General features: G+C 41.5%; 2 protein-coding genes across 2 annotated transcripts; both read left to right on the top strand.

Moving 5' to 3' along the window:
- The first annotated feature begins 108 nt into the window (after nucleotides 1-108).
- On the top strand, nucleotides 109-6,273 carry otop1 (otopetrin 1). Its single transcript, XM_083939676.1, has 7 exons — nucleotides 109-508; nucleotides 692-828; nucleotides 1,143-1,201; nucleotides 2,039-2,169; nucleotides 3,899-4,685; nucleotides 4,884-5,004; nucleotides 6,081-6,273. Exons 1-7 carry the CDS (start codon nucleotides 124-126, stop codon nucleotides 6,249-6,251), a joined length of 1,791 nt encoding a protein of 596 aa, XP_083795802.1. The 5' UTR covers nucleotides 109-123; the 3' UTR covers nucleotides 6,252-6,273.
- Nucleotides 6,274-9,604: 3,331 nt separating this feature from the next.
- Nucleotides 9,605-11,030, top strand: drd5a (dopamine receptor D5a; the record flags this gene model as incomplete). The annotated part of the gene is made up of 1 exon (XM_083939822.1): nucleotides 9,605-11,030. The coding sequence occupies exon 1, from the start codon at nucleotides 9,648-9,650 to the stop codon at nucleotides 11,028-11,030; it is 1,383 nt and encodes a 460-aa protein (XP_083795948.1). The 5' UTR covers nucleotides 9,605-9,647.
- Between the last annotated feature and the right edge of the window lie 8,161 nt (nucleotides 11,031-19,191).

The raw sequence follows: 19,191 nt of genomic DNA, 5'->3' as shown, positions 1-19,191 counted from the left end.
GCACGATACCTATTCGTCTGAATCCCCACCTTGTAGCAACAGGTTAGACCCCTGGCCTCCCCCAAATGCTCTTATAGGCGCCGGTTTGACTTTATTCTTCTCTCGGCGTTGTGATTTTTCTACATGTCTCCCACCATGGTGGAACACAGCGGCCTGGATATTATGTGCTTGAACAAGTACTGTCACAGTTCCTCCTCGTCATCCAGCTCCGAGCACGACAATAAGATTTTCACCAAACTAAAACTCAGTATGTCAGGGGATTATCCGAGGAAGAACGCAGAGATCCTCAGCGGACAGTACGGGACCAATGTATTGCTGATCGGGGCAGCATTGATGCTGGCTGTCGCGCACCATGGAACCTCTGTCAAAGAAGAACACCTGCTGTCCTTTGTCACCTGCCTCATGATCCTCCAGCTGATCTGGATGATGTGGTACATCCTGGTGCGGGACAGACAGAAGAACACGCGGACCGAGAAAGATGTCCACGCCACCACATGCTGGATAAGAGGTGCGTTTGTAAGATTACGCACAAGTTTACAGTAGTAAATGCGTAAAATAGCACATTGATGTTATTTTTGTCTATGTGTTTGTATTCGACAGATGAAATAAACCCAGGAAATAATTCGTTTTGCAATATAGCCAAAGTGTGCAAGTAATAACTTGTGATTATTTATTTTTTTGTTGTTGTTAGGTGGTTTGACTCTGCTTGCACTCCTTTCACTGATTATGGACGCTTTCCGAATCGGTTATTATGTTGGCTATCAGTCTTGTGTGTCGGCTGTGCTCGGGGTATATCCTGTCATCCATGCAACTCACACCATAGCACAGGTAAGCTTACAACCCCACTTCCATTTCAATAAAGTGATAATCTTTCAGCAGTGTTAGACACTGTTTCTTTTTTTTTCTGCGCATCACTTAACAAGGTAAGTCTTTGAATAATGCCCTCTTTGTTGTTAAGGCGAGTACAGAGTTGCTGCAACAATATAATCATGTAATTGTCAATGTTATGAGTGTAACTGACAAGGGAAATCCTTCAGGTAAAGGGTTTTGAGGTGATTTCGCTGTTTATAAAATGTGTTTTAATAAGCTCTATATTTTGGATAATGGGTTTGGGTTTATACTTGTTTTTGCTCTTTTTCCAGGTGCATTTTCTTTGGTTTCACATCAAGGATGTCATCAAGAGCTTGGAAACATTTGAGAGGTATTTGAAATATGTGATATTGCAAGACTTTACCAGCGACTTAAGAATGTGCAAAAATATGGAATCTACATGTAAGCTACTAACGATTTCACATTGGAAATAAGTTAAACTAAGGCCCTGCTACCCCAGAGATAACTCATGTTTGGTTTACTAAAGCTTTTAGAAAAAATTTGTTAAAATGATAAAAATATACATCTGATTACAACATAACATAACAATTACAACATAATATATAACAAAAACTCATCAAAAAAGCCACTCAATTAGTTTATTGCAAAAATAGTTCACTTGTTCAGAGGTCATACATAAACAAAAATTTAAAAAAAGAGAATGGGATGGGAATAAAGTAAAAGGACTGTCAGCTTTGGTTTTGTATACAATGTCCATCAGTCAGACGCCTGCCTTCCTGAAACTAGAGACCTAGTAAGGGTATTGCATCAGACAGGCTTTACTCAGCCAGTTCATTTATAAAATAGCAACTTCTCTTAATATTTTGTTAATAAATACCAAAGACCAATATTTATGACTAATTGACATCAAATATCTTCAAGTTTAAAATATTACATTTTTTAAACATGTATTTCCTTTTATAGCTCAAAATTGTTTGTAGTTTCAGTAGCTAACTACACAAAACATGGCAAAAAATAAGACATTTAGCTACTGAAATCCCTATACATATGACTGTAGATGAACAACCAGTAAGCTACTGCAAATTGTAGTTAATCTACTAGTTTAAATGTCTGTAGTTCACTACTCCACAACACTGTGCACATCACAACCCTGCCATGTGCTATCAGATGACTGCTCGTCAACCTTTTCAACCGTTTGTCTCTTCAGATTTGGTGTAATCCACGCAGTCTTCACCAACCTCCTGCTGTGGTGCAACGGTGTGATGTCAGAGGCTGAGCACTTCATGAACAACCATAAGAGAAGACTCTCTAACCTGGGCTACGGAAACCTCACTATAGGTAAGGGCCAAGGGGTTGATTGCTGGCTTGTACCTAGAGGACAAGTACAATAGTCCGCTTGAGAGCTCAGTTCAGTGGATGAAAGAAAAACGAAGGAGAGGAGGGTATGCGAGGGGAAGGGAAGGTTAGCGCGGCTGCCCAGTGGGTCTTGTTTGTGTCGAACGTCTCTCTATTAGGTTTCAGCCCTTTCCCCACACTTCAGCCACCACCGCCCTCCTTTGCAACCCCCCGCTTGACCTCAGACGGCTTTGTCCCCAGGCTGCTTACTCCCAAGGGTGCTGCAATTACAGTAACTGATACATCTAAGCCTAGGGCTGGGGGGTTCTGCTGCTCCTCCTCATATCCGGCTGACTGTGAGGCTGGCTGCACCCTGACTGTTGTTTCCTTTTTAATTAAAGGCTGCAGTACCATAGTGGTGGCCTTTGGGGGCTGAGGGGAAGAGGGGGCAAGGTTTTGTTGAGATGATCTCTAGAGGGCATCAGCATTACCCTAGTATGTTGTGGTGGGCTTGATGAGGAGTAAGTATAAAAAGTGCATTGTCATCACCATCTAAGATGCTCAGACATATCAATATTGACCATCAAAATAGAATAAAGGAGCTTTGTGCTGCAAAAAATAGCTTGTGCTTTTATGACAAAACAAACATGATTGATTGTATAGGCCACTGCCATCAAAAATATTTAAAGGATTATGATAATTTTAAGGTTCAAACTTATATTATGGGTTTCTGCTAGAACATGTTTACATGCTTTAATGTTCTCATACTGTCTGTCTGACTATGCCTGTATTCACCATCTGTCTGAGGCCCTGTTTACACAGTTATTTTTAAAAAACGATATTTCCCCTGTTTTTGTGCCCTTCATTTACACGCAGACAGAGAATTCACCTCTGAAAATGTGTCTTTCTAAAAACTCCTGCGTCATAGGCGTGACTTATGTTTACATTGGTTAGCCAATGATCATGGATCACTGACTAACGTGGAAATAGCTGGCCATGTGTAAATGTAGCTTGAAACGCTCTGCCACCTCGGCAAAAGCCCACTCTTCTCTGATTTATCAACTTTAAGTCATCTGCATCTGCACTCTTAACGTCTCTGCACCGTCATTGCAGCTAGGGAATGACTTTAACAGTTCTGTAGCGGCACTTTCTTCCTGACGGCTTTTAAAGGGGCAGTTTCTAAATACAGGCTGTGTGCAGTTCTCTGCACACATCAGTCACTAAGTGGCTAAAAAGGGACATCTTGGTTGCCAAGAGGTTGTGAGGCAAACCATGAATACCATAAATAATTTTAACGGATGTGACGTAAAGGACTTTTGCTTTGAATTTGTGTGAGCTTAGAGATGTAGGGCTTTCTGGCTTCATAAGACGGAATTAGAAACCTTCTAATGCAATATATCTGCTACACAAGATTGTGTTTATTTTGTCAGACCATCATGTAATCGGGTCTCTTTTTCCTAATAATTTGACCTTATTCAGATAATAGAATTCAACTTTGTATCGTTTTGTACACAACTAGTAGATATACTGTAAAAGAATAGCACTGACAGGTTGACTTTGCTTTGTCTCACTTCAAAATGCTTCCCTTGAAACATTTAAGAGTAGAGTAAAAAGTTAGTGGTTTAAAATCTGTTTAAAACGAAATTACAGATGTAAGGATTCAAAAATGTTTTCATTCATTCAGTGTGGGCAACCCTGTCTTTTTTGATTTTGACTTTTCATTTATTTGCAGTGCACTCAGAGCCCCACTGTAACTGCACCACCAGCACTTGCTCGATGTTCTCCAGCAGCCTCTTCTATCTCTATCCCTTTAACGTTGAGTACCACATATTTGTCTCCGCCATGCTCTTCGTCATGTGGAAGAACATTGGACGGACCATTGACCTTTCTTCTAACCAGAAGAGGCTGGCTACCAAAACCCATGGCCTGACCATAGGCCCCATTCTGGGCCTACTAGCACTGGCCAGCACTATCGGGATCCTGGTGGTGTACGTCACCCATGTCGAGGAATCCCTCCAAATGCATCAATCAGCTATTTCCATGTTCTACATTTACGGCATCGTCATGCTGGTGTTCATGTGCTCAGCCAGTGCCTCAGGTCTGCTCATATATCGAGCGGATCACATGCCGCTGGACACCACCAAAAACCCTTCAAGGCAGCTGGACACAGAGCTGCTGTTTGGGTCGTCAGTTGGCTCCTGGCTCATGTCCTGGTGCAGCATTGTGGCTGTGTTGGCCGCCGACAGCAGTCCTCCTTACCGCTGGACCAACCTCATCTACTCTCTGCTTACTGTGCTGGAGAAGTACATCCAGAACCTGTTCGTCGTAGAGTCCCTGTATCGCCAGCAAGAGGACGGGGGGAGGGAGGACCCTGATTTACCAGCCGCTCCAGAGATCTTCTCGGTGACATCCTCTTTGGCCCCACCGTACAATGGTATCATCAACCGGGCCTACGAGACTCCAGACAGAACCTGTGTCACCATGGAGAACGAGCAGGAGGAGAGCGGGCAGGTGTACAGGTATATTCACTGATTCCGTGCTTTTTCCTACTTTAATGAATTGTTTTTATCCCATGTTTCAATTCTTGTTTACTTTTTGTGTTGTTGTTTTTTATTGTTTTTATCCCTTTTTTTAAAAAACTGTAATTTGTAAAGAACTTTGCGTTGGCTTTGGACATGAAATGTGCTACATAAATAAATTTGCCTTTTGCCTTACAGATGTCCGAGGAAGCCTTCTGAGGTGCCACTGCCTGTTGGAAACAAAGTAAAGGAGCCCCCAAATATAAACAGGCAAATCCTAAAGAACATTGCTGTCTTCCTGATAATGTGCAACATTTCGGTAAGCATTTGTACTCGTCAGCCTGATAATTGAATGTAAATGACAATGTTGTAAAAGCTCAAAAAATGGCAATCAACTGTCTGAAAAAAAAAAATGTATTAACTGAATGCTTGCTCAGATTCTTTTTTTATCAGTAGAAATTACAGATTGATTTTTTTTAAAGCTGCTTTAATCAATATTTTTTATAAGAAAAGTGTCTCAAATGATGACGTTTAATGAGACAGGGTTTGTACATGGTGACGAAACCTCCAGATAATTATCACCCAAGTCTGCCTTTCTCCTCAGCTCTGCAGAGCATTTTAGCTCCTTTCAGCTCATTACCTCCAACAAGGTTTAGTTTCCAGTTTGATTTCTTTGTCTGTTTGTCAGCAGGATTATAGGAAAACTACCGCCCTAATTTTCATGAAACGTGGTCAAAGGATGTTGCATGGGCCCAGAAAGAACCCACTACATTTTTGAGTGGATTGGCCTTGGCGGAGTTCTTAAAAGCATTATATGTTACCAAGCATGCAGACAAAGTTGGTGACTAGTTGGTACATAGTGGAGCATCCAGCGGCTAAAGAGCCAAATATTTACTTTAAGAATTGGTGGAGACCAAAGCAGAAATATTGAAGGGGGAAGGTTACCAGAACCGCAACAAACCAGCTAATGTTGCTCCATGTCTGCTTAATGTGTAAATAGACTGCTGTTTTCTAACAACTTCATAAGGTAACCAGATGGGCACTCGGAAAGTGCAGACCTCTGCCAAGGCAATGCCCTATCTCGCAATGTTAATGAAAAGTGAAAATAAATTGTGTGCCTGACCCGTGGTTAGAATCTGTTAAAAAATCAAATGGGTTCTTCCTTTGCCTGTACGAAACCATCAAGTTTCATAAAAATTGGGCCAGTAGTCTATAATCTTGCTGACAAACAGACAAACAAACAAACCAACCAAACAAAAACTTAACCTCCTTGGTGGAGGAAAGGATAATATGTCATCTTGTGTGTACAGGTTGTTTTTTGGCCACATGTGCTGCCCCCAAGTGGCCAAAAAAACAACAAATGCAGGTTTAACTAATTTAATTTCTTTCTTTCAGCTGTGGATCCTTCCTGCCTTTGGCTGCCGGCCACAGTACGACAATGGGTTGGAACAGGAGACGTTTGGCTTCAGTATATGGACGACAGTTCTCAATTTCGCCATTCCTTTGAACCTTTTCTACCGCATGCACTCAGTCGCCTCCCTCTTCGAGGTGTTCCGCCGGGTCTGACAGTACCGCAGATGACTGACAATGCCAGATAACATGCACAAGAACACTTGTCACCACCGGCTCCCGAGAGTGTCTCACAGCGCAGGTCAGCCGTTCAGGAGGCAGTCTGGGTCACACTCCAACAGACTTGAAAACAAGCCGCGGAGACAAACAACACGATGATCCCTCACTGTGGGGATTGCAGAGGGAGACAAACCTATTAGCCTACGTTCCTTGAAGAACGACCTAGTATAATGGGAGGCTTATTGAAAATGGTGATAAGAAGGACCCTTAGTTTCAAGAATTTCAAAAGGGCCCTTTGTGCTTTTGGTTCTGTAGTCACATTTCAGTAGGTTTTCCTCACTGGTTCATCATGTGAAATGTATATGCTGCACATTTTGTACTGTTTCATATTAGTAGCTGAAAGTATATAATAGACTACTGTAGTTCAGCCACTGAAACACCTGATGGTCTCAAATGTCTGATAGTACTGTAATCAACAGACACAAGTGCATTGGTGTGCCACTTGACTCATTTTATCTGCCTGTGAAATGTTCATACTGTATATGGATATTGTTCTCAATTAACTCTTAGTAGTTCAAGTTTAATGGGAAAGAATGCAGCAAAGATAATGACAAGCTGAATGTTACATTTTGAATTATCTTTATGAGTTGGATTATAGTTCTCTGCTTCTTTCAGTCATTTAAGGTTCATCTGTGTCCTTTCGTATGCTGGTTCTCTATTCTGTCAAGTTGAGTGGTAAGTTATGTTCAAAATGATGTTACTCGGTAGCACTGTCACTGTTCACGTTATATTGAGAAGTGTGAGGTGAGATAACAAATCTGCTGTCAAAACACGTTTCCCTTCTGACAACAATGAATTAATCTGTTAACCTTGAAATATTGTTCAAATCGGGTGCATCTGTATTGTAAAAACTGGCAATCTTGTATCAAAATAGTTCAAGAATTACTATGGGGATATAAAGCAAATGTCGCTGTGATGAAGACTGCCACACCAGACCGGAGATTGTATGTTTACACCTGGAAGATCAGCAATAAAGACTACCCCAGTCTGTGACAATACATGTTTTAAAAAAATATAAAACACAGACGTACTGTATACTTGTACTGTACAATTTTATATCAAATCAATGTATAATATCATTCAGTTCTCAACCAGGTGCTATCGACTCTGTGTTCTCACTACGTGCCAACTTGTGGTAAAAGTCCTTGTTTTTTTTTGCAAACTGCTATATAATCTTTGTAAATACTGCCATGCTTATCACAATCATTCAGTTACTGTGATGCGATTTTGTGAAATTCCAATGAAATGGTGCTCATATGAATTATGTGTACAAAAGTGATGGATGTATATCTTTTATTGAAATAAAGTATACTTTTCTTTTTTCAAGACATGTCACAAACCTGGTGTCATATAGTGTTGTATTGTCTGCTTTTCACAGCGAGGATATCTGTGCTTTGTTTTTACATTCTCACCAAACCTCTGAATGGGCAGCAGCTGTAGTACATATTTCCACCTGTAGGTGGCGCCACGTATTAACGTTTTTTATTAAGGAGTTTGATGAGCTCCTGTAGGCTACCACATGAAACATCTTGGATTATTGCTCAGTCACTTCTTCACAAATGTCCGCTTCTTACAAAAATCGTAAAACATATGAAGACTGTTGAATGTAGGGGGAAATTAACTGAAATCGTCTCAAAAACACATATATTCCAAGACATATGAGTAAGTAATGATGTAACTATCCAGAATATATATATTGTTCAGAGATTTTTCTTAAATGCACCAATATTATATTATTCTACGCAAACAGTTCTAGACAGACATTATCCTATCTGACCATAATCAGACATTCCACAGACATACCATTTTTGATCTCTCAGCATAATAATAATAATAATGTTTGTATGTAAAAAATGAAATGTTATGCCGGGCACAAGTTGCCTTCTGACATCCAGAGATTATAGGTTACTTCAGTGAATTTGGCATCGGGCGTCGGGGGATTATTTTTGACGTAGTGTCACAACGATTTGACAGGCAAGCAGACGCATCTAAAAATATCCGTGACGTTTCAAAGCCGGAAATGGTGCTGCTTGTTGTTGCATAGACACACAAACGAAGCGAAGCGCGCTCGTAGCTTGCGGCTCAACACGCCCGCTGAGAGTGTGAATCTGACTCACTCACCTTTTCAGAGTAACTCTGAAAAGTGAGGGAACTATGACCTCCAGTCGGCGGTTCGGCCGTCAGAGCGCAAAACACCACCAGTAGCCTGTTCAGTGATAAGAAAAAGATTGATTTGTCCATATTCAAAAAGACCCACCGGCTTTTTTTCCCCATCGAGGCGCACGCAGATTTTGGCGCTGGTAATGAAATCAAATTCGGGCTCATTCATGCTTCATGGTATCAGTATGAAAATCCTAGCAGCTTTGTGAAACACACACACACACACACACACACACACACACACACACACACACACACACACACACACACACACACACACACACACACACACACACACACACACACACACACACACACACACACGTGTATATATATATATATATATATATATATGATAGGTAGGTAGATAGATATAAAGATAGATAAATAGAAAGACATGCGGAGCTGCTTGCTGAGAGGACTGTAAAGGCATGTGCCTTTTCAGTACCATGGACAGCTCTGTCAGTGCTACTTCAGACCGCATGCAAGTTCTCTTACAGTTCCTCCTCTTGATTATAATTAATATGTGGGCTTGTTGGGTGTGCGCGCAAACCTTATACCGCACATAAAATACATTTAAATGCACCAATCCTGCACACACACAAATACATACAGGCATCATTACTCCTGTCACTGCAGTGTTATGTGATGTAAAATATAGATAATGATGTACACAATTGGTAAACAGCTCTCAACTGTTTTATAGTCTGTCATAACCAACTTTGGAATCCCTCAAAAATGTTTAGGGCTTCCTCACACCCCTTCTCTAACGCAGTGCCATGCTGTGCGTATCGCCACCCACAAAGGAGGCGTGATGCTGTACATGCGCCCAGCCCTGGTTAGGTTAGTGTGAGTTAAGGACTCCCTCCGCACCCACGCCGCGCTCAGGATAGCTTGGACTGTGAAATTCACAGAGGTAGCCAGGTCAGAAGACCGAACCGGTAAAGGCTGCAACATGCGCTCGCCACTGCCTGCTGCGTTTCAGCCCCTCAGCGCACCTGGCACGTCGCTCGGCTCAGTTTTAAGGCGATCACTTCTCTCTTTCCGTCTGTTTTGCGCTGCACATCAGGCTGGCAGTCCAGCGGGTCAGTGGGGACAATACGGCGAATGGCTGATAACTGCGCCCGTCACCGCGCACGGAGCAATGGACTACAGTTTTACTTGAAGAGGCACATGGAGAACCCAGCCAAGTATCTCTCATCGGTGCAGGAGTCTGACTCTGTGCCGGCACCCCTCGGAGAGATTATGTGGAACAGCACCGAGACGGAGGCAACAAAGGATGCGAAGAAGGATATAATGGTACGTACGCTGACAGGCTGCCTGCTGTCCCTGCTCATCCTATGGACCCTGCTGGGGAACATCCTGGTCTGCTCCGCGGTGCTGCGCTTTCGGCACCTGCGGACCAAAGTCACCAACATTTTCATCGTCTCCCTGGCTCTATCAGATTTATTCGTGGCCGTCCTGGTGATGCCCTGGAAAGCTGTAGCAGAGGTAGCGGGGTACTGGCCCTTTGGCACTTTCTGTAACGTCTGGGTAGCTTTTGACATTATGTGCTCCACCGCCTCCATCCTCAACCTCTGCATCATCAGCGTGGATAGATACTGGGCCATCTCAAGCCCCTTCCGGTACGAGAGGAAGATGACCCAGCGAGTTGCCTTTGTTATGATAAGCATAACTTGGACGTTGTCTGTGCTCATTTCATTCATACCGGTCCAGCTTAACTGGCACAAAGCCATTGGTGACGACATGGCTGGGACAGACAACTCCTCCACGAGTCGGCAGATAGAGGAGAACTGCGACTCCAGCTTGAGCAGAGAGTACGCCATATCCTCCTCTTTGATAAGTTTCTATATTCCCGTGGCAATTATGATTGTGACTTACACCAGAATATACCGGATCGCACAAATCCAAATTAGAAGAATCGCCTCCCTGGAGAGAGCGGCAGAGCACGCGCAAAGTTGCAGGACAAACAGGATCGAGTGCCAACACCACAACACCTTGAAAACGTCGATTAAACGGGAAACCAAAGTGTTCAAAACTTTGTCAATTATTATGGGTGTCTTCGTGTGTTGCTGGTTACCTTTCTTCGTCCTAAACTGTATGGTACCGTTCTGCGACAGACCGTCCACGGACCGGGACGCGGGTCTACCGTGCGTCAGCGAGACGACTTTCGACGTCTTCGTGTGGTTCGGCTGGACCAACTCCTCCCTGAACCCCGTTATTTACGCCTTCAACGCTGAGTTCAGGAAGGCCTTCGCAAGCCTCTTAGGTTGTCGTAATTTCTGCTCCAACACACCAGTGGAAACTGTCAACATTAGCAACGAGCTGGTCTCATATAACCAAGACACCCTCATCCACAAGGAAATCGCGAACGCATATGTTAACATGATCCCCAACGTTGTTGAATGTATCGAGCACGAGGAGACTTTTGACAGGATTTCACAGTTTTCTCACAATAATGACAACGCCACCGACTCGGTCTGTGACTTGGAGGACTGCGAGGCAGATATCAGTCTTGAAAGGATATCACCGTTCACACCCAATGGATTACACTGACTCCGACTTTGTGTCTCCCTGCCCCATGTGTGTTTGGATGCATTGATAATAATGTCAGTAATGTTCATTCCCCTTCTTTGTTGCAGAAGCTCCTCTCTCCTCGTGGAGACTACAGGGTTAGGGTCAATTGAGTTACTGAGTAGCGCCCTGAGGGATCTAGTGATTTTCTCTTGGACACTGTGTAGTCAGAAGGCCGCCCTACATATGAGATGTGATGTTGTTGTGCTGTTATAAAAAAGTGATGTGTAGATGTTTATTTACAAAACAAGTGAAGTCTGTGTTCATTTGTTCAAAGGTACAGTGTAGTTGAAGCTGTTGTTTACCAGGAGGCTTTAATCGAAGCTCTGTGTCTCATGTCCATTAACTTGGAGAGGAAGGGGGGGGCTGCTTGTAAAAAGGACTGAGAGGAAACTGAAAACTTTTTTGCTGCTTAAAAACCTTGTGTATCCATCCAGTGTCCGCCTTTCCACTGAGTATGAAAATTGAAGGAGGCCTTACAGACAGTGCAACCACGATAGTTCTACTTAAATGCAGTCATTTCAGCGCCTTATCTTGTTTAAGGAAGAGGTTTGAAACATGAAAGGAATGTGTATATCAAGTAACATGATGCCAAAATGCAGTATTAAAGTGTTTACCCACTGCAGCCACCCCAGTGACTCCTCCAGCACACATTCTCTGCACCATATGGATTATTAGGGAGTTTGATCCAGGCTCAGATGGCCTGAACAAAAAAAAAATGTAAAAGGCACAAAACCTAATTATATATATGTGTAAAAGTGAGTCTGTTTACACTGGAATCACTACTTCAAATAAGAGAATTTCGACTGTCGAAGGGTCACTCTTTTTCTGTGACCTTTCATTTCTCATTGAGGCCAAAACTACGAGAGGAGTGAATCAATAACTCCAACACAATAAGGCTACAGTGTTTCACTAGTAGAGGAATGTTGCTATAGAAAGACTACACACACACACACACACACACACACACACACACACACACACACACACACACACACACACACACACACACACACACACACACACACACACACACACACACACACACACACACACACACACACACACACACCTCTCCAACACCTCTCTCTATCTTTGTACTGTACAGATGACCTGATCTGAATGTATACTACTGTCCTTTAAACAGTCAAGTGTGTCATCATTTTTCTAATAAAATGCTTTCATGCTCAGAGGAACAGTGTTCTGATATCTTCCTGGAGGTGACATTCACAGGGGCTTCCCAAGGGGATAAACTTTGCAGGGAAGGAGGATTTTTAGCTTTAGTTGAACTTTCATTTTACACTCAGCAGCAACTTTCCACTTATGCATATCCACCTCTGACCCTTATACTTTTAAAACTTTTATTTTTTGGCAGTTTGCCTTCTTCTGACAGTTTGACAGAGAGACAGGAACTGTTGGCAGAGAAATGGAGAGCAATGGATGATATGCAACAGAGATCCCCAGAGGACTGAGATTGAGGACTTTATGTTTATGCGATGTGCATCGTATAGGCTGCTGCTTCTCCAGGACACTTTCTTTTAGACTTTCAAGATTTCAATACTCCATACCCGCATTGAAAGAACCCAGTTATTCAGTAACCACTCTTTGTTGAATTGCTAACAGCATCTGTCAGTTTAGTCTTTATGCCAGCAAAAACACAAAATCCACTGTGTGCACATCCCTTGACTGTATCCATCTTTTATAGGTCTTGGCACACATTGGTTACCGGACAAAATATTAAGCATTTTATATGTGATTAAATACATAAATATCTAAATAGATACATTTATCTCAACCTATATGTTCCAATCCTACCATTTGCCCGAAATGCTGGCTACTTCACCCTTGGGCTTAAAGCTTTTTTATTTATAAAAGCAGAGATGATTGATATATTGCATCTGTATAGAATAAAGAAATACAAATAAAGTCTGTGCCAATTAACTTGGTCACTGCTGTTGTCTACATTTTATCTGCAAACCACAAGGAAGCCTGTTGTTGCAGTATGTTCATATACAGCATGACAAACAAGATAAATAATCCTAAACAATATAACTAAATTTGCATTTTTAAAACCTTGTGTGCGCTAAAATTTCATGTCAACCCATGTCTTGCTTTAGGCTGCGTTCAATATCATTCATTGGCCAAATACAGGCAGTGGTGGAACTTTGGATACAGTCATTTTTGGCCCCAGAGGGAGCTGCGCAAATTCAGATAAATTACTGCAAGTGATGTTACTTGGGAACTATAAGTGTGAAAATTTACCCTCTGCAGCCTGCTCTGCATCTCTGCTTGAGGCTAGCCGGTGTTATACCAAAAACTAAGTAGAATTTATTTTTTCTAATACAAAAATATAACCTGCAGCAAGACAAATTGGAGAAAATTGTGCAAACCCAAATAGTAAATAGTAATTCATGTAAGTGACCAGTAGAATAATGTTAAAATACTTAGTACATATGCAAAATATAGAAGTATCACAAGCAGAAGTCGTATATTGTAACATTTATTTAAAGATTGTTAATACTGAAGCATCAATGGATAAGCACTTTCACTTCAATCCCGGTAATTTGTGCGTCAGATCATAACATACGTTAACGCAGGACACGTTCATTTTAGAGTAGGTCTAGACAACATACTTTGATTTAAAGAGACGCAACAATTCCCCCATGAGGATACAACAGACACATGGCACTTTACGATATTATACTGTGGTAGACTTGTACTGCTTAGTCCTAATTTTCCTTGACCAAGTGTCAATAAATGTTCTAGTGTCGTTAATAAGATCTCCAGAACTCCTCTTCAGTCTTCATGTTCATTAGGTCTCAGTTTTTCCATAACAGCAACAATAATCCAGGTGCCACCACGATCCAAGGAAAACCTGCAAGGCACAAGGAGTCCGGAGTAGAAGTGAAGTTAGGAACATGTATTTTTTTTTATTGATGCAGCTTACCTGGTTGAGGTGAAGCTTATTTTAATTACTTTATTGTGTATGTTGTATATGTTTTATATTGTTGGATTATTATTACTGAAGCATATGCACAGAATGAATCCTGTAGCGGACTGAAGTGGAATTACATTCAACCACCTTATACACAGTTGGGCACTATAATCTATAATATTGCATCATATTTTATAGGTTAATGGTACGTTTTGTATGTAAAAATCACAAAGTAACTATAAACTTGTTGTCCATAAAATGTAGTGGAATAAAACAAAATATAATATAAAGTAAAATATTTCACTCTGTAATGCAGTGGAGTAGAAGTATAAATTGGCATAAAATGCAAGTTCTCTAAAGCACCTCAAGAATTTGAGGCTACAGTACTTAAGTACAATTATTTAATTTCCTCATGGAAATATTGCCTCAAAATGTCACCTTACAAAGTTCATGGTCACACTCAAGTCCTGTCAATTTTAAGAATATTGTTTTGTAGTGGTTCAAGCCATATTATGTTTAAATGCTGAACTACGTATAAAGCCTTATGGCATAACTCAGGCATTGCAATTGAATGAGGGAAATGTATTCTATATGTTAATGGTCTCTTACTCTAAATTACACCACTCTTCTCCTCTGTAGTCTTTCTCTCATTTTCCACAAAATTAAGACAATCAGGTTTCCCCCTCACCAGAGGCAACATTTGCGTAGCAGCCAGGGCATTTGGATTAAATGAGGCAAAATCCTGTTAACTGAAACCCTGAGGCAGTACTTCACCTCCCACCTCTATCCTGTTGCTGATCAGTGTTTCCCCACTATAGATGATAAATGGGAGAGGACAGGAGGATCTGTGGATCAGATTGTGTCAGTCACACCTGAAACTCAGGTGATATCTCCGTGACAACTCGTCCAGCTGTGATTAACCTCAAGATCGCAGACGAAGCTGGTGCAATTTTGATCAAACCTGGAAGATGGATGCCCTTTGACACTACATTTTAAACTACACTACATTTTTACTAAGTTGGCCTCATATGGAGGGTTAGAATTAAGGTCAACATTTTTCATTTCCAATACCTTAACTTCTGCACGGTGCTGCTGCTAATCTAATTTAACCGAAACTGGAATGTTGACACTAAATATTTTTTAACTTTAAAACATATTATCATGCACTAAGACATTTGTTTGAGTAATGAGTAAAAAATAAGAGTGCTACAGCATTCCCAGGGGATGGTGTGTTTACTTCTCTATGTTTTGTCCTTGCAGTGTGGAACAGATATGAAAGGTGGTTTGACCTCGATATTCAGTCGTGACAGGAGGGCTGGAGTGGAAGTGGAGGCAGGCTTAGGGGGGTTACAACATCCGTCAGGACGCATTCATCAAAAACACTCCTTTCCTTCCTGCACAGCACACACATACATGTCCACACATAAAACACAAAACACATAGATGCACTAGGGTTGCAGGAGATTTGCTCTGAATATATCTTCCCTCACTCACACACACACACACACACACACCCACACACACACACACACACGCATGCCCATTGTGTTTGTATCACTATCTCCTCTCAATTCCCAGCATTCTTCCTTTCTTCTGTATCTTCAAATGATTTCAACCATCGAAGGAAAAGCAGAGAGGAAGTTAAGCCTCATGTTTCTTTCACCTGTCAGAAGAGCAGGAACACTGTGAGTGAGTGACACCACTGTGAGCTTATCATATGTCTGCATGATGTCTGACTGAGCACTGTAGCTTTAACTGCATTACCACATGAGACTGACCTTGGGACGACCTTGTGCCACCTCCTCACACTTTTTCAAATACATCTTCATTTAATGAGAGTGTGTTTTATGCTGATTCTAAAAGACAGTCTGACTGAAGCTCGGTCTTTGGATCTGCATCATTAAAGAAGATACTTTATGCATAGATCACCAAGCCATTGTTGCATATCTATATAAGAACAGTTCAACTTTGAAGATCAGACGTTTTGCTTTGAAACTTCTTCTTTCACCCCTCGGGGCCATCCCATCTGCTTCCTATCTCTGACACAGTCTGTGGTGTTATGTTACTTTCATTGAGCTTGAATGCAGAGTTAGACTGGTGTCTCGTTCGCCAAAGGCCACTGGTTCACTCTATAAGTTAGCCCTGAGACTCTCACATGGCCAGAATAAAACCTTCTGCTCATGTAGGTTACACAAGGATGCCCTGAGGATTTGTTACATTCCCTTCCTCCCATCTACTCTGTTTTTTCCCCATCAGCTATTTAATAAGGCAACATAGAATAATATATTTTGTAGAAGGCATGAAAGTACAATCTAGTACAATTTAATTTGTAATCCAGCCTAAAATATGCGCATGTAATATGTAAACAAATATGAAATTTATCAGCTCATATAACAAAGGTGGCATATAACTTTAAGAAAAAGGTATACTTTAATGGGAAATAACACAATTTCTTAACTCTGCTTCACACAAACATGCACAAATAGGACCTATACACATGTATGATGTATGGAGAGAGGGGGCTGAAGCATGGCAATGCTGGCCCTGCTAGAGGGCATCTCAGTAGTATCTCATAATTAAAAATTAACAAATCATAAATGGCCCATTAAGAGGGGAAACACATGATAATAGTAATTAAATAACCGTGATTACAGCAGTCATCACAATTTCACGCTTTAACTGTTGCCTTGGCTTAAGCCAGTTGTAAACATATCCTTTTTTCTAATAGCTTAAATATTCATGAATAAATATGCAAAAATCTAAGTTAAAATTTGGAGAAAAATGTTAATTAAAAATTGAAAAAACAAACACTAACTCAGTGAATCTGCTTCCTCAGAACTGTGTGGGATGTGGTTTGATCAGATTTGATTTATAATGATCTGGCAACATGAGATTTTGAATGAAATATTGTTAAATCCTGACTGGTGTAAGGCTTTCGCCCTAGGCTAGAGGAAGAAAATGGCATTTTTATTATTATGCCATAACTAGTGGGACACGATTAAAAAAATAATCGAATTAATTAGAGGCTTTGTAATTAATTAATCGTGATTAATCACATGTCAATATTTGACACAAGAAGCAACATTTTTTTCAATTTTAATGGATTTTGGTACATGACTCAATTAATGAATAGACACAACAATTAGTTTAAACAACAAAATGTGTTGTTTTTTTTGATCAGTGAGCACCAACTTTTTGTAAACTTACGTCTTAAACACATTTGTTTTTGTTTATAAAATATAAAACAGTGCTTAGTACGGTATTTTCAAGAAAAGTGGAAACCTAACATTGCAAAAAATATTTAGAATAATATCCTTTAACATAGAGTGCTTTTTCTCCCATGTTTTCAAAAACACAGAAACATAAATGATCCATCAACTAATGACAGTCCCTTCTAGCGTTGTCTGTGCTAATGTTAGCTGCAACATGTTTGGCATTGGGGTGGGAGTGGAGGCTGAAGAGCTCCGATGGAAGGTGAATTCTTTCTTGCACAATTTTTACACAACTGTGCTCTTGTTCATGTTTCCACTTGGTCGTTTTTAAGCCCAGTTCAGACCAAAGATTCACAATGCAACGAGTTGAAACTTGCAACTACTTGCAATGTTCTGAAACAGTTCGGACCAATGCGATGAGAAGAGACGGTGTATCATCTCCGTAGCAACTTCTCTCTGTACTTCCCTTCTAACCTCCGTCTTTCCAGGCTTTTTTGCGTAGCTGGATATAATTTGTAGCATCATCACATATAAATGAGGACAGAGATAATGAGATACTCGCTACAGCTGCATTTCTATAGAGATAAAACAGAGAAAATACTGTTTTATTTCCCTGATTCACTGCTTTGATTGCTGCTCTTGCTCTCCTTATTCTTTGTACTGACCGCTAGACCCCCCCTCTCCCTCTCCCTCTCTCTCTCTCTCTCTCTCTCGCTCTCTCTCTCTCCATCCCTTTTTTCTCTCTCTGTCTCTTTCTCTCTCACACACATACACACTCCTTGAGCCTCCATCCATAATGGCCTTTTGAGCCAGCTCACAGTTTGTCAGTGACTTGACCAGCGGACTTTGCTAAGACTTGATTGGCTGTTGAAACAGGTGATGTGTGTCATGATCTAAAAACCAGCCGCTTGCGAATCGTCAAGTTGAATCGCTGGAGACGACATGAGCCAGTTAGATTCACAACGAGATGGATCAGTTCACACTGCACACACTGCAACTTTCACCTGCGATATTTGAAAACAGTTGCGTTGAGAATCTTTGGTCTGAACTGGGCTTAAGAACTCAAATGTCCGCCCAATAAACCCAGCAACAACTCATCATCTCGCTTCTTTGCTCGTGTTGCGTCCTGTGCGTCAGTATTACGGGCCGGGCGGAAACTCGAGCAATGAGCAACGTTCTACACTGTGCAAAAATAAATTGCGATAAATTGCGTTAATTTTCTTGTCGCCTTATTTTTTCTGTAATTAATTGATCGTAATTAACGCGTTAAATTCCTAGCCCTAGTTATAACATTCATGTTGTAAAGGGATCTTGTCACAGTTCAGCCATCTGCTCCCAGTACTTTTCCATTCATCCCGCCTCTGCCCCACTCAGCCTGCAAGCCACACCCACATCATCAGTCTCACTCTTCTCACCTGTGCACACAGCTGCCCCTCATCCCATGCAATCAGCCCAGTATATATTCACCAGCTCCATACTCACTCCTCTGCCAAATTGTTCTTTGCCATGCAAGACTCTCCAGCATTTTCCTGCCAGACTTCCCGGTACCGACCTTACCTGTCACGGATTTCTCTGCTTTGTCTGCCTCCTAATAATGGCCTCAGCCTTCTGTCCCTGACCAATATTTCAGTCTCTGCTCTCCTGGTTCCTCCTTGCCTTTTTCTAACGGCTCACCTGGTTATATGGTTCCTGCTGCCTGCTCCTCATCTGATTGTCTGCCTGTGCTGTCATCTCCCTGGTACCAAACTTCTGCCTGACTTAACCAAGCTCCCTGCCACTGCGTTGTTGTACTGTTTGCCTGAGCTTCAGTAAATTGCTGAACTATCTCCATTTGTTCTGTGTCTTTTGTCTTGAACAGACTGATTGTCTGGTAACAACCAATGTGAATGAACAATCGACTGAGTGCAGTCTGCAAATGTGGAAAGGTCTGCAAAAACAAATCAAATTTGCCAGAACATCATCAGCACCAGGCCCAAGTGGAGTTCCATACAAGGTC

This window comes from Echiichthys vipera (assembly GCF_963691815.1).
Source record: "Echiichthys vipera genome assembly, chromosome: X".
Taxonomy (NCBI): Eukaryota; Metazoa; Chordata; class Actinopteri; order Perciformes; family Trachinidae; genus Echiichthys; species Echiichthys vipera.
This window is presented reverse-complemented; position numbering and strand designations above follow the sequence as displayed.

Excerpts from the sequence above, each read along its gene's own strand:
- otop1 (XM_083939676.1), top strand. The coding sequence starts at position 124 with ATGTCTCCCACCATGGTGGAACACAGCGGCCTGGATATTATGTGCTTG. Across the intron at positions 2,170-3,898 it reads CTACGGAAACCTCACTATAG|TGCACTCAGAGCCCCACTGT; the intron begins GTAAGGGCCAAG and ends ATTTATTTGCAG. Across the intron at positions 5,005-6,080 it reads TGATAATGTGCAACATTTCG|CTGTGGATCCTTCCTGCCTT; the intron begins GTAAGCATTTGT and ends TCTTTCTTTCAG.